Source organism: Sarcophilus harrisii, chromosome 6, assembly GCF_902635505.1.
Source record: "Sarcophilus harrisii chromosome 6, mSarHar1.11, whole genome shotgun sequence".
Taxonomy (NCBI): Eukaryota; Metazoa; Chordata; class Mammalia; order Dasyuromorphia; family Dasyuridae; genus Sarcophilus; species Sarcophilus harrisii.
Window position 1 is genome coordinate 124680432 of NC_045431.1, and position 14925 is coordinate 124695356.

General features: G+C 32.7%; 1 protein-coding gene across 44 annotated transcripts in view; it reads right to left on the reverse strand.

Moving 5' to 3' along the window:
- Positions 1 to 14925, reverse strand: part of ANK2 (ankyrin 2) — an 819525-nt gene that overhangs the window by 308369 nt on the left and 496231 nt on the right. For 9 of the 44 annotated variants that reach the window (XM_031944074.1, XM_031944070.1, XM_031944073.1 and 6 more), the window contains exon 1: positions 6776 to 7151. The exons of 20 other annotated variants lie outside the window; for them this stretch is intronic. In XM_031944074.1, coding sequence (XP_031799934.1) covers positions 6776 to 6910 — 135 coding nt within the window. In that variant the 5' untranslated portion in view covers positions 6911 to 7151. Of the gene's footprint in view, positions 1 to 6775; positions 7162 to 14925 lie in introns of those variants that run through there. 15 more of the 44 variants (XM_031944036.1, XM_031944050.1, XM_031944034.1 and 12 more) reach the window with 3 other exon arrangements.

Genomic DNA, 14925 nt, shown 5'->3' on the forward strand with positions numbered 1-14925 from the left:
GAGCTGGGACAGAAATGTGTAGTACAGCCAACTTTAATAGGCTGGTGAAATGATTATTAAATTTTCAGTATTTACATTCAGAAATCAGGAAAACGCTACAATGAATGGCTTAATTTAGTGTTTCGTTGATTGTCTAGCCTTAATAAAGTAATGGGGAAAGTATTAATAATACAAATTAAATTTAAATGTGTGTTGTATGTATATCCCTCCCACTTTTCCCACCTTATTAAATTTTTACCAAGGAAACCACAGGGGAGGCTGTATATAAATCCAGAACTATTTTACACACATACACATAAACACATATACACACAACCACACATAAACACAAAAATCCCATACCCTGACCTACAGTGAGGCCAATTTATAATCTAAGACTGTTGTCAGAAGAGATTAGGGGAAGCAGTAGTAATCTACCTTCCATCAAAACAGAAATGAAAGAGGATTCAAGCACTAATGGAAAGAGAAGTATTAAAAATATTCCACTATTCTTGTCCCTGATGAAAATGCAATGCAAGAAGGTTTTTGAAGGGGAAAAGGTATAAGTAATCTTTCATAATAAATGACAGCTTTCCTCAAAAAAGGATTTAATGGATAGAAGTGTTCTGTTGAGGAAATGAGTCAGTAGTATCTGTTAATATTTCTTGTGTGACAAATTTTGCATTAATATAAAATTAATCTATTTTATACAGCTTCTAATAATTTGCCATCCCTTTCTCCAGACTCTACAAAATCTAAAATCTGCTTTGACCATGCATGTTAAAGGTTTCTGAATTGATCCAATTAATTCAATTTGAAGCTCTCTGACTCCAAAGAAATTAAATGGCTGATTCCCACCTATTTTAATTTGTACAAATATATATCATTAAAATTGTCTCTTTTTACAACCCTTTGCATTATACCTCAAGCCAAGGAAGAAAGAGTTCTTCCTAAATTCCTTTCAACAAAGCCTTGTAAAATTTTCAATTTCTAGATGTTAGAAAAACAAAGTATCTTTCTTAGCACATGGCAGGGTAAAGAAGAAAAGTAAAAGCACAAGGATGAGAGGCAGTCTAGTGCATGTGAGAAAATGAAACAGTTATGTCTATTAAGGAAAGAACAATCTTAAAGAACAGTAGGAAAGTCTCATAGCTTTTCTAGGTAAAGTAACTTATTTGTAAAATGGGAAGTCGATATGACATAATCTTTCCCCTTCAAATTCCATAGCAACACAATAGGGGGAAAGGACGTCAGTATTTGAAAGAAATAAAATCTTGGAAGGAAATTACAACATAAAGTCTTTAAACTATGGATTCTTCCATAATCTCATAATTATCTATTCATTCTTTTTTTTTTAACATTTTGGGGGCATATACAAAATTTTAATATAGTGTCCTTTTTAGCACTGAGCCACCTAGCCATGCAATAAACACTTGCATTTTTCTAATGATCATCAAGAAATAAGGATAATAATGAAAATACTATAGTATTAGGCAAAATCTATATTGATGCTTCCCCATAGTGTATAGTATGCTTCCCCATAGCTTAATTCTGCAGTATAAAGGGCTGAAACTCTGAATAGGTGCACTGGAATCAGACGACCGAGCACTTAAGGCTAATTACCTATTGGACAATATCTCTATTAGCATATGCTTGGAGAAATGACTCTTCTCACTATTCTGTGCTGGCTCGATCTTTTGGTGTATACAGATAATTGTAGGAGGGATTAGGGGGTGTAGTGAGACAAGACAGAGTCACTTTGGAGGAGAATGAGGAGAAGGGAAGTTGGTGGAGAGCTTGTGGCAGGTTTGGCCATCCCCTTCACTTCTCCCCCTAAAGACCAAGGACTTTTGCTTATCCTGACTTCAGCTGATTCTGAGACCTCCAGGGAGCTAACCCAGACTTCACACTGCAGGTGGAATGCAATTTTTGGAAAGGCTCATTTTGGAGCACATTAGGAATTTTAGAACTATCAATGATTTTTTTAAAGCAGTAAGGTAACATTTAACATGTTATTATTTCACTCTGGAAATTTTACTGCAAAGCACTAGTAAACTTTAGATGTCTACAGAATTGAAAAACATTACTGATGCTTCACAAGCTTAATTCAACTCTAAAAAGTAGTTTAAATAGTAGGAGATTTAGGCTATTTGATAACCTAATAGAGGATGCTTATTTGTAGCTTGATATATATAATTATCCTGCTGAATTCTGGACACAAATCTGGACATAAAATGATTGCTTAAGATGATATACTAGTTTTCTTTCGTTCTCTTCTTGAACATTATTTAATTCATATCACAAGTTTATAGCTAAGTAATGCTGTTTTGTTTGTTATCAATGGCTATATATATGTGTGTGTGTGTCTCTATATATACATATATGTGCATATATATGTGTGTATATACATATGTGTATGAACTCTCCTCTATAAGATAACAAGCTCTTTGGGGGCAAATATCTTAATTTATTATTTGGATCCCAAACACTCCCTGACAAAGTGCTTATATATGGCAGATATTATGAATGAAAGAATGAAGAAATGATTTTCTAAAAGTAAGCAAAACATTTAACAATTTCTGAGCCAAGTGTTACCATGGCTTTGCTATACACCATTTCATAATTTAGTAATTATTCCACTCTGACATTTAGCCTTTCATCATCAATAATGAAAAATCAAAGATAGTTCAGAAATACAATATAAAGAGAAATAGTTTGAAATGTGTCACTTCTGACACTTTCATACTATTTTTTCATCCAAGTCATAGATCTAGCATTTATCTTTCTATTGCTCTTTGAACCATGTGAAACTGATTCTTTTGAATTTGTGAGATGCTGTGATTTCTAACCATATAACACTGCAGACATGATAATGTGTGATATTTATGTAAGCATAGCAAAGGGACTGCTACAAAAGTGGATGCAGAATCAGCATCTCTTGTAGAAGATAAAATAAAACAATGGTTTTTAATCTTGTCTTGAGTCATAGACTTTGGGGTCAGTTTGGAGAAGTCTAGGGGAAGAGGGAAGGGAGGGATGGAAGGATGAAGGGAAGGAAGGATGGAGGAAGGGAGGAAGAGAGGGAGGGAGGGTGGGAGAAAGCAAGGAAAAAAGGGAAGGGAGGAAGGAAAGAAGGGAAGAGAGGGAGGAAGAAATGTGTTTGTACATTGAGTACTTAAGTACATAACAAAAAGTGAAAACTTATATATGATCATAGATCCAGAGATAGATGATAATTTTAGCATGTAATTGAATAAGGAATAAATGAATGGACAAGTCAGGAAAATACTTCTCAGATTCACCACTGACATCAAATTTTTCTAATTAAACTATTTAATATTTATACAAATAACAAAAAAAATTATTTCAAACTGATGTGCACATTTAGGTAGAAATCTCTGATAGGAAGTAAAATAAATTTTATTCAGAAAAAGATGAATTAGATCCAACTGGTTATTTTGAAAAGAAGTCACTGTATTCATTTAACTAAATTCATTTATTTTCAAATCACTTTTTATATTCAGACACAACCTACATCTCGCTATTAGTGTCTGTGAAATGAGGGAAGTAGCACCAGTTTCCTCATTAACCCTCAGAGATATGTGAGAATTGATAAGATTTCCATAAAATATTTTAATTCTTTCGAAGTGAGTACTATGTCAACTAGATGATCATCAATGCCTTAATTTATACTGATAGCTCAGAGAGACTCCTCAATAATCATCACTATTATCATCCATTTTATATATAACTGAATTACTCTGAGCATCAGCACTTTATCAGTGTACAAAAAGAGATATATTTTATATATAATTGAATTAATTTGAGCAGCAGTACTTTATTAAAATGTACAAAAAGAGATCCAATTAATGTTAGAGAAGCATTCCAAAATTTCTTTTGAAGTCACTTTTTCCAAACTGTATTACACATTTCCAGATCATAATTTCACAGTTCTAAGTAATGGCACCTAAGGATTTGGAACACTGATCCAAATACTCAGCTGAATTCCCAGGCTTCTGGCACCTGAGGAGAGACTACGCTATAGATTCCAAGATTATAGACTCCATATTATCACTGGAGGGACACCAATCATTGGATATTCCCTCTCCAATACCATGGGTGACAAAATTCTACCTTTTGCCCTTCTGTCTTAATTCCTGTGATTCTCAGAAAATCTTCTTCACTCATTTTTTACCATTCAATTAAATTGTCCTTTTAGACAAACTTCTCAGTCTATCATGTAGGGTTCTGAAAATATGGCTCCAGTCAACCTTTCCATAATTGTTTCATATTACTCCCCTCTATGTGCCTTATTTTCCAGACTAATTGGACTTCTATGTACCAAAATCCCACTACTCATTTTCATGCATTTGAACTAACCACTCATTATATCCTCTTGCTTCTCAGAACTTTTATTTTCCTTCAAAGTTCAACTCAAGTAGCATTTGCTTTGTTATGTTTTACTGATCTCAGACAGGGTATTATTGCTCTCTCTTTCCTAAAAAAGCATTTTTCCATGTATCTGCATAAATATTATAATATAATATTATATTATATTATCCCCTAATGTGCTCCTTGAGTTCACAGATTGTTTGCCTTTTTTTATCCCCCTTATGTAACACAATGTATTCCACATAGTAAATATCTAATAATGTCTTTTGAATTGAATTGAATTGGTTTTGAAGCAATAACCTCAGATACAATATAACTGATTTGTAATAAGTTTTTTTAAAAAAGATAGAAATCTTCAATATTTTCTAGGAATTCTGAATCAATATTTCATGTGAAATAATTTAAATTCAATAAGGAATATTGATACTACTGAATATTTTTATTGAAAGCTTTTTATTATTACTCATGAACCTTTGAAATATATTCATAAAAATTCTTTGAATGAATTTACCGTTCATTTTATCACCCATTTTCCCTCCCAAAATCAAAATCATACAGGCATTTACTACATATAAACACAAAACAAAGCAAGCAAATAAAATAACTTTTAAAAGTAATCATTTCAGAAAATAAAAAAAATATTCTTAAAATAAGCACAATAATCATTAACATTTTAAATGCATGTTATAAATGAATGAATGAGCATCCTTTGACTAGAAATTACCTTCAACCAAATAAACATTTCCTCAAAATGCTTAACAAGAAGACTGCAGAATTAAGGAATCATGGCTATTAATTACAAATTTCTGTGGTTGTTTCTTCCTTCTCAATGCATATTCATTAAATTAATAATAAAGTTTCGAGTAAGAGAAAACTAATTCTTCTGATCCAGAGTATGGACACAAGACAGCCACTTTCTAAAGAAAAATGAGCCAGTGCTATTGATTGAAACCTTTGTTTACTTTCTAGTAGAACAAATGGGTTTCCTTCCAACTTTGTTCTGCTTGACTAAGGACTTTTCTAGGATTTGATTTTGTTTTGCATTTCCCTCATGGTATGTTATTCCTGAAGCACTATCTTCCCCACTACCACCACCACTACATAGTGGGCAGACTTTTCTTTCTTTTCTGCTAACTATAAATATCCTGTATATGTAGGTAGATAGATATGTACAAATGTATTTTTAGGTTGAAAATTTTGGATGCCAATTCACATTCCAACTTTTCTCTGATGAGACTTAGAATTTTGATTTTAAGGAATTTAGAAAATCATGTACCTTAAAGTAAGAAGAAAACAATATACTCTTTATATGCTTGGCACTCTCTCTCTTGAACAAAGTACAGATGTTCACTTCTATTGTACTATAAATCTCTTTGTAAAATAATCATTTTATCATACTAAGCTCCTCAAACAGGAAGTATTCATTAATCTCACATTTTCATACTGAACACAATATCTTATGGTGGGTCAACTTCTTGGATCTAAGGGATCAGAAACAAAACTTATTCTCCAATGAATACTAACATAAGAATGTTTCAGAAATAGAATCTTGGATTGAACCACTGGGGGAAAAAATCACACAAAGACCTTCTAACAAATTGATAAATATTAAGAACATTAAGGTTTTATATTATGTTTATGCATCACAACCTCGGTTGTACTTTTCTTCAAATTTGGGAGTTTGTGACAAAATAAGTACCATCATTAATACCTTAGAAGGCCAGGGATCTGTGGGCCTTTTTAACTGAAGTCAATGAGTCAAAAAACTCTGTCATAAGTCTAATTTTGTAGCACCATGATAATAATAAAAGTAATAAAAACTTTCCATAATATAACTGATAAATATACATTGTTATGTTTATAGAGGATTTGATTTGATAACTAAGTTTTAATTGAGTTGCTGGAATTCAAGGCACCTTTTAATGGGGTTCTGCTGTATTAAGAATATTAAGATGTGTTCTTTCTCCATGCTGAGTTTATAGTGTAAAATTAAAGAAAACATGAATAAAGGAAACATATGAGGCAAGATCTGAACATATAATGATAAAATAACAACTAAAGGATACCATCAAAATCTATAACAACAATCTATTACAACTGGTAAGATTCAAATTGGTCTTATATTATAGACTACATTTTTGGAGCCAAAAGTATTTGGTTTTTTGGTTTTTGTTTTTTTTATTAAATAACTTTTTATTCACAGAACCCATGCCAGGGTAATTTTTTACAACATTATCCCTTGCACTCACTTCTGTTCTGATTTTTCCCCTCCCTCCCTCTGCCCTCTCCCCAAAGATGGCAAGCAGAGCCAAAAGTATTTGACTAATGAGGTTTATTGATGATTGCTAACATGCTCAAGACATCCCCATGTGCTCTTCCTCCTGGTTCATGGTTTCATACTTACCAGAGCCTTAGACTCTCTGACATCTTCACAGTTGTAGCCATAGTAATCTGGGGTTCTATCCAATTCTTGCATGTTTCCTTGTGCTTTTATGCTCTTCTCTGTATGACAAGACTGGCAGAGAGCTGCATTGCCCATATCAGTTTTATTATTTCCTGTTGTCAGTGGGTCTGTCCTCAAACCATGGACTAAATCCAAGGTTCGCAGGGAGAAGTTAACATTGGCAATCCAATAGGATGATTCCTGGTTTCTTTGCTCTGTTCCTCTACATATTCCATACCAGTTCTACCCATCTGCTAGTTGGCCAGTGTCACAGAGAACTCAAAACACTAGCAACCACAGGCAACATTCAGTGACCACTTCCAATTCAGGCTCTCTCTGTCTATTTTTACACCTACTAGGCCAGCTATGCATGTCAATGGAGTAAAGGGAGGGGGGAGAAAGGCAGAGAATGAGGGAGGAAGAAGGGGAGGAGTCATGTTGTTTTTCAGCATGCTACTAGATTGCCTAACACAAAGGTTTAAAGTCCTACTGTATAAAATATTTCTACATAGAAGAGTTATTAAATTTCCTTGTGAATACTCTGGAATATTTTTATTTATTAGTGTATATAACATATGACAAATCAAACTGTATAATCAGTTGATAGAAGAAAATACTTGTAGAAAACAGAAAGAAAACTTTCATCATTTAAAAACACTGTAAAATTAATCAAAATAGTTTCATTTGGGAGTAATATGGATGTTTTATATTTCATAAAAACACAGTGGAAATTATTCACTGTTGTTCCCCACTGTTAGCATAAGCTTTTGTCTAAATTATAAGTTCCCTTCACTTTGTGTAAAAGCCAACCTAAGGCAAGGCTTATTTTCAGAACTATGTGCCTTATCAACACTAAGTTTTAGTGACAAGACTATCTTCCACTGAGATAAATATAGCTAATAAAAAATGATTTATGAGATGGCATATGGTAAAGTCATGGTATTTATTACAGAACATAATGGATTTAACATGATTTCAGGCTTAGTTGTAGTCTTATCTCTACCTTTATTTCCCAACTATTCTATTCTTGAAAAAATCTCTCCTCTCCATACCTACAACACATCATTTGTACCTCTTTTAATTTGTTTCAACCATAGCTTATACATTTTGCTTGGCAAATAATAAATGCTTAATAAATGTTTTCTTCTCTGTTTATCCATCCATTCTTTGATATTCTGAGGCCTCTAATAAGAGCTCATAAAATATGTCTAATTGAGAAAGCAAGGGAGATAAGAATCATTATTAGATTTAGAAGCTCTACCTTTTTTCTTTTTTAATCATATTATAAAAAATTTTTTGACAACTTCCATGAGATTCCACTTCTTGTTATTTATAGCACCTTCATTTACTGTTTGGATTATAATACTGGACCTATGGAGAAATTTATGCTCTTGGCAAATAATTAAGGTTTTTGTTGCAACAACCTTAATTCCTCCACAAATATTAAAGTTTATCAAGTCATTTTTCAAGGTTCTGTAAGTCCCATATTTCAAGTTAAAGATTTTTCTGAAAATATTGAACTGCTTCATTAATTCCTCACTTTTGGTGGGGTATATTTTAGAGAATCTGAACTATATTTTGAAGAGCTCCTATTTTATATATATTTATATATATGTACATATACATATTGTAAGTACTATAGCTCATAAAGTAATATATCCTTCTTTGTATACACTGTACATTTATGTATACATTTGTACATATGTATATGTATACATATATGTATACATATACATATGTACACACACATTTGATTGGGTCACAGTTTCTACTTCCTAGTTTTCCTCAGTGTCATGCCACAAGGTTATCTGCACAGTTGTTATTTTTAAAATATCAAATGAATAATAAATAGCACTAGGTACTGTGGCAGAGTTAACATCATGAATGAACCGAAGAAAAGGCATTTATTAAGTGTTTACTATCCACTAAGTGCTAGGGATACAAATTTTAAAAATATATAATGATAATTATTGTAGATTATAAGAACCTCCATTTCTCATTATTAACTCTTAACCATGATAATATTTTGAATTCCCATAAGTAAGTATGAGTCAGGAATCAGGGTTACAGAATACAAATCAAGACTTCTGGGTTTCTGCCAATATCTGGCAAAAGAACATTCTGTGGTCTTCAGGAAAAGATGTATATCTTTTAAACTTCAGTTTTCATAGACAGCCTCACATGAACATTTAGGAAATAAAATTTTGTAAAGTTCATTGACATCACTAACTTTAAAAACTCTTTGTCCGTCTTTTTACCACCATGGTAATCCATTATTATTTTCAAAATTATTTTAATATTTTGCCATTGCACCTTTCTTCTATCCCTCCCATCCCAGAGAAATCATTTTTTCATTTGTACAACTTAAAAGCTGGTTATACTCTCAGAACAATTCTCCTTTTTCTTAGCATTATCAGTGACATATTTTCTCTTTTTTAAGTAAGATGCCCTTAAAAGCCATAAAAGAAGGACTCTCTTAGAAACCTTTCTCTTCTTCAAAGAGAAAAACTGTCACAGGTACATAAAGATGACTACCCTCGCTGTTAGTTAGAAAACGAAAATGCTTAGAAACCTTCAGTGAATATGCAAGTTGTGCCATCGTTAACTTTTTTATTTGCTAAGTGGAGACTTTATAATCTAACCATGAGGAACTCAGGAGTAAGGGTCCTTATTATTTCTTTGATTTAGGAGAAAATAATATCTGTTAATAAAGTACCTCCAAACAGTCATGTCAATAATTGATGCTAAAAGCCCACTTTTCCTGAGGTGCAACTCAATGAACATACAAGGAAAAAGAAAATGAGAGGCAAACCATTAAAATCTTGGGTGCCCCTGTGGCTGCTAGTGGTTTCTATTTTCTACCTGAATGAATTTGAATAATGAACCTGGAAGATTTCACAGCTGTGAAAACAGAAATTTCCAGTGAGTAACTTCATATTAATGATTGCACGAGGCCCTGAAAACCAGGCAATTCTTTTTTCCCCTATGAAATTTTTTTGCCCTTCTAATTCTTAATGGAAAATTACAGAAAGCAAAAAGCATTACATTTTATTATCCAATAGGGACTAAATTTATGATTTCATGGGCATAAGGAACTCCCATGTGAGAAAACTACTATTGATGCAGGTTTTTACACTTTGGAGTCTTTAGAGAATTGTTCAGAGTATTGAGAGATTACATGCAATAAACATGAGAAATGGAACTAAAACCCAGACCTTCCTGCCTTTGAACACATTTCTTAGGTTAGTACACCATGCTGTCAATCAGGGTAGATGATAATTCATATGAATAAAATATCATTGAACTTAAAGAGAAGTTAGCAAAAACCATGAAGCATTCAATGCTTCAGTCAATAAACATTTATTAGACTACTACTAGTATTAAGCTATAATTAGGTATCAAGCCCTCTTCTAACTGTAGTGTCATATAATGCATCATATTTTGATTTCAGTGAATCTGTTATGTCATTTAATTCATCCTTGATACTATTTCATTCAATGCTTTTCCATATCCTTCCATAGAGATTAGATGTAATTCAACAGAATAAAGATCTTCTCAGCATTTTAGTATTTCATAGATGACAATCTATTATTTAAATCATTTATAAACTGGTATTTTATTTTCACTACATGACTTATCCACCAACTTTTTACATTTGAATAATCCATTTCCTTGACAGCATCTTTCAAAACTTGGACACAATTCATGCTGTCAATTACTTATCATCTGCTATAGATGTCTCTACTCTCCATAATCTGGACAATATTCATTTTTCACTCAGTTCATTTTGCTTGCAGAGATCAATAGGCCAGACTCATTTTGAGGGACTGCATCTCAATGAAGACTGTCCTGAAGTATTCGAAGAATCAATATAATCAACAAGTCATCTGAAGAAACTCAAACATCTTTGGAAAACATCTGCCTCCCTGTTTTAATTGTCATTTAGCGATAATTTGCAACATAAAGTTATTGTTATTGTACCTATCAATGAATCTTAAATAACTTTAATATTTTTGTAGCAATCGTTGTTAGGGAAAGATTTTTAAAGTTAATTTTAGCCTATCTAATCAAATGCTGATTTTGACTCACAAACAAAAAAGCAGAGGAATATGTTCACTGCATGTAGTTATTGCTCTTGGTCACTTATATGATTGTGAAAGTGTAGTCTGTTGTTGAAAATCATCTACCATCTAATTTTTCTTGTGCAAGATGATAATTGTGGAAATATATAGAGAAGAACTGCACATGCTTAATATATATATACTGAATTGGGCAGCTAGCTGGTGTATTGGATAGAGCACCAACCATATATATATATATATATATATATAGCTTTTACAAGGGTGAATGTTGAAAATTATCTTTTCACATATTTTAAAATAAAAAGCTATTATTAAAAATAAAATATAATTATGCCTCAATATTTAAAAAAAAGTCATCTACTAATGCCTGAATGTTCTTTTCTCATATTATTATCAAAGATACCTTTAATAATATATGTGTATTTCCGACTTTTAAAAATGTGGCAGAAATGTTGTTCCACACCACAATTTGTTGTATTACTTTGAATTTTATATATAAAAGATCTTACAATACTCTAAATTCACTGGTTGATGTGATTTCTAGATTCTTTGGGCCTTGTTGTGACAATATTTTACATTAGTTATGGCATTTGTCAGACTCAATATATTTTCTTTTATCTGATACCAATTTTTCGGAGTCTATTGACTTTATTTAAAAATTATTTATTTAATTACATTATTTTTAAAATTAGCTTTATTTAAATGATAATGCTATTAACCACAGAAATTACACATTATTATTTACTCATCTTTATTCTTTCTTCTAATCTTGTCTTCATTTTTTAAAATCTGTGCTCTAAGTAGTCAAATCATTGATCCGAATGCACAAACATAGACACATTGCTTTTGAAAGTGGCTTACGCCAATGGTCAGTCATTTCCTGGCTGTGAAGGTAGTTTGATTTTTTTCTTTGATGCTGTTCAGGGCTTTTCACAAATATTACTTTTTGATTCTTTTCTTGTAGAGTTCATTATCTATAGCTTGAAACTTCTAAATAGGCTTTTGGCCTGTTTATTTTCTGAATTTCCAACATTTGCAACAGATGATGGCCCATAAATTGCAACCATCTTCATAGTAGTCCCCTTGTCTTTGCTCATATAAATACTGCACCGGAGAGATTGAGGGAAGTATCTGGGGAAATGGGGGAATAAATTGGTAAATTTCAAGCTCTCACAATTTTCTCCAGAAATAGAACAAATTTGTGCCTTGGGGCGAACATGAAAAATTAATAAGACTTGGGGCAAAACTGGGGTCCTCCTGATACAACCTGAGAAGATCTGAAGAAAGGCCCCTAAAGATTAATCTGTCTGAAGTACAAAGTAGGGCTAGCTAGTTTGCTAACTTTAGGCTGGCTCCACAGAAACAGTCAGTGGGGATTCCTAGGGCTAGTTGGGTGTGGTGAAACCTCAGCAGAAACCATACAGACTTGCATTAGGGTGAAGCATTAGGGTTTGGGGTTTCTAGTCAGAGTGGAGTGCTGAAGAAAAGTTTGAGGTACCATCCCCCCACCTCACAGTTAGAGATGTACACTAATATCTCTTATTTAAAAAAAAATGAAGCAACAAATAAAAAAGAACCTCATGATGGAAACATCTTATGGGAAGAGGGAAGACTGGGATTCATTTTCAGAAAAGTATAGTTTAATTTAAAAAAAAAAAAACTTCTGCCCCAAATAATGTGATATAGCTCCATGCACAGAAAGAAGAACTCAAAAAAAATTCAAAAATCAAATGAGAGACATTGAGGAAAAACTAAAGAAAAAAAATTAAAACCATCCGAGAAAAACAAGTTTATGGGGAAAAAAAAGTTAACCAACTAGAAAAAGAAGTACAGAATCTCAAAGATGAAAATAATGCTTTGAAAATGAAAATTGAACAAGGAGAAGCCAGTGATGCTATGAGAGAACAAGAAGTAGCAAAGCAGATTATAAAGGATAAGAAAATGAGAATATCTGGAGGACAATCAAAGGAGAAAATATAAGAATAACTGGGCTGCCAGAAACTTCTGACCAAAAAGAAAACCCTAACACAATAATATAGGAAATAATTAAAGAAAATTGTCTTGAACTAATAGAACATGAGGGGTAAGTAGAAAGAGAAAAAAAAATCCATTGATCAGCACCTCAAAGAGATCCTGTGTGGAAAACACACAGAAATATTGCCAATTTTAAAATCCCCAGATCAAAGAGAAAATTTTGGCAGAAATTTTGCAAAAAAAGAATTCAAATATGCTAGAGTTAAATTAGAATTGCTTAAGACTTATCAGCAGGTGCAATAAAAGACCAGAGGTCCTAAAATCATAACTACCAATCAAAATAATTTGGCCTACAACCAAAAACATCATATCCAGCAAAATTATCTAATCCTGATGAGAAAAAATGGACATTCAATGAACTAGCATATTTTCAGAAATTTCTATCAACCAAACACAAACTTAACAGAAAGTTTAATAAATAAAAGTCAATATGAAAGATCATTTTTAATAGCTTTTTTATTTACAAGTTATATGCATGGGTAATCTTACAGCACTGACAATTGCCAAACCTTTTGTTCCAATTTTTCCCCTCCTTCCCCCCTCCCCCTCCCAGATGGCAGATTGATCAATATATGTTAAATATGTTAAAGTATAAATTGAATACAAAATGAGTATACATGTCCAAACCATTATTTTACTGTACAAAAGGAATCAGACTCTGAAATAGTGTACAATTTGCCTGTGAAGGAAATCAAAAATGCAGGTGGACAAAAATACAGGGATTGGGAATTCTATGTCATCTCCCAGAGTTCTTTCGCTGGGTGTAGCTGGTTCAGTTCATTACCACTCCATTGGAACTGATTTGGTTGATCTCATTGCTGAAGATGGCCAGGTCCATCATAATTGATCATTGTATAGTATTGTTGTTGAAGTATATAATGATCTCCTGGTCCTGCTTATTTCACTCAGCATCAGTTCATGTAAGTCTCTCCAGGCCTTTCTGAAATCATCCTGTTGGTCATTTCTTACGGAACAATAAAATTCCATAATATTCATATACCACAATTTATTCAGCCATTGTCCAATTGATGGGCATCTACTCAGTTTCCAGTTTCTGGCCACTACAAAAAGGACTGCCAAAAACATTCTTTCGCATACAGGTCCTTTACCCTTCTTTAAAATCTCTTTGGGATATAAGCCCAGTAGTAACACTGCTGGATCAAAGGATATGCACAGTTTGATAACTTTTTAAGCATAGTTCCAAATTGCTCTCCGGAATGGCTGGATGTATTCACAATTCCACCAACAATGTATTAGTGTCCCTGTTTTCCCACATCCCCTCCAACAATGAAAGATCATTTTTAAGAAAATAAATATGGACAAACTGTTTAAACATGGACAAATTATTTACGTTAAATAGGCAACACTACACACACACACACACACACACACACACACACACCATGAAGGGTATAGCACCCTCCAAACTCTACAAAGAAATAAGAGGGGAGGTTGGGCAGATGAGGAACCAAAGGGAAAGGAAAGAAGAAAAGGAAAGGATCCTTGGGTAGGGGGAGGTTAAGTAATAGCAAGGCAAGGTATGGAGGAGAATTTAATTAAAGAGGCAACAAGAATAGGGAAGATGTGTGTGTATGTGGAGTGGGTGTGAATGTGTGTATTCATCTATATATCTATATATGTATACATAAATATAACTCTTCTTAAATATAACTTGCTTGGGAGTAAGTGGGGATAAAAAGGGGAAAAAAAGAATAAAGTCAATAAGGTGAGCAGCAGGGAACCAAAGAACAATTCACAAGGAAGTAAAGAAAAAAAGGGTCGTTCATAAATATAATTTATTTTATTAATATATATACTTTCTTGATCTGGTAATTTGTTGTTGGTAATATTTTAAATCCTTCTTGACATTCTGCTGGGCACATGATGATGGTCTCTTTTGTTTTACTTTATTTTGTTTTGTATTTCTTTTCTGTTTTTCCAAATTAAAGAGAAAAGAAAAGCAAAAACAAAAATTCTTCACTGTAAGATGATCAA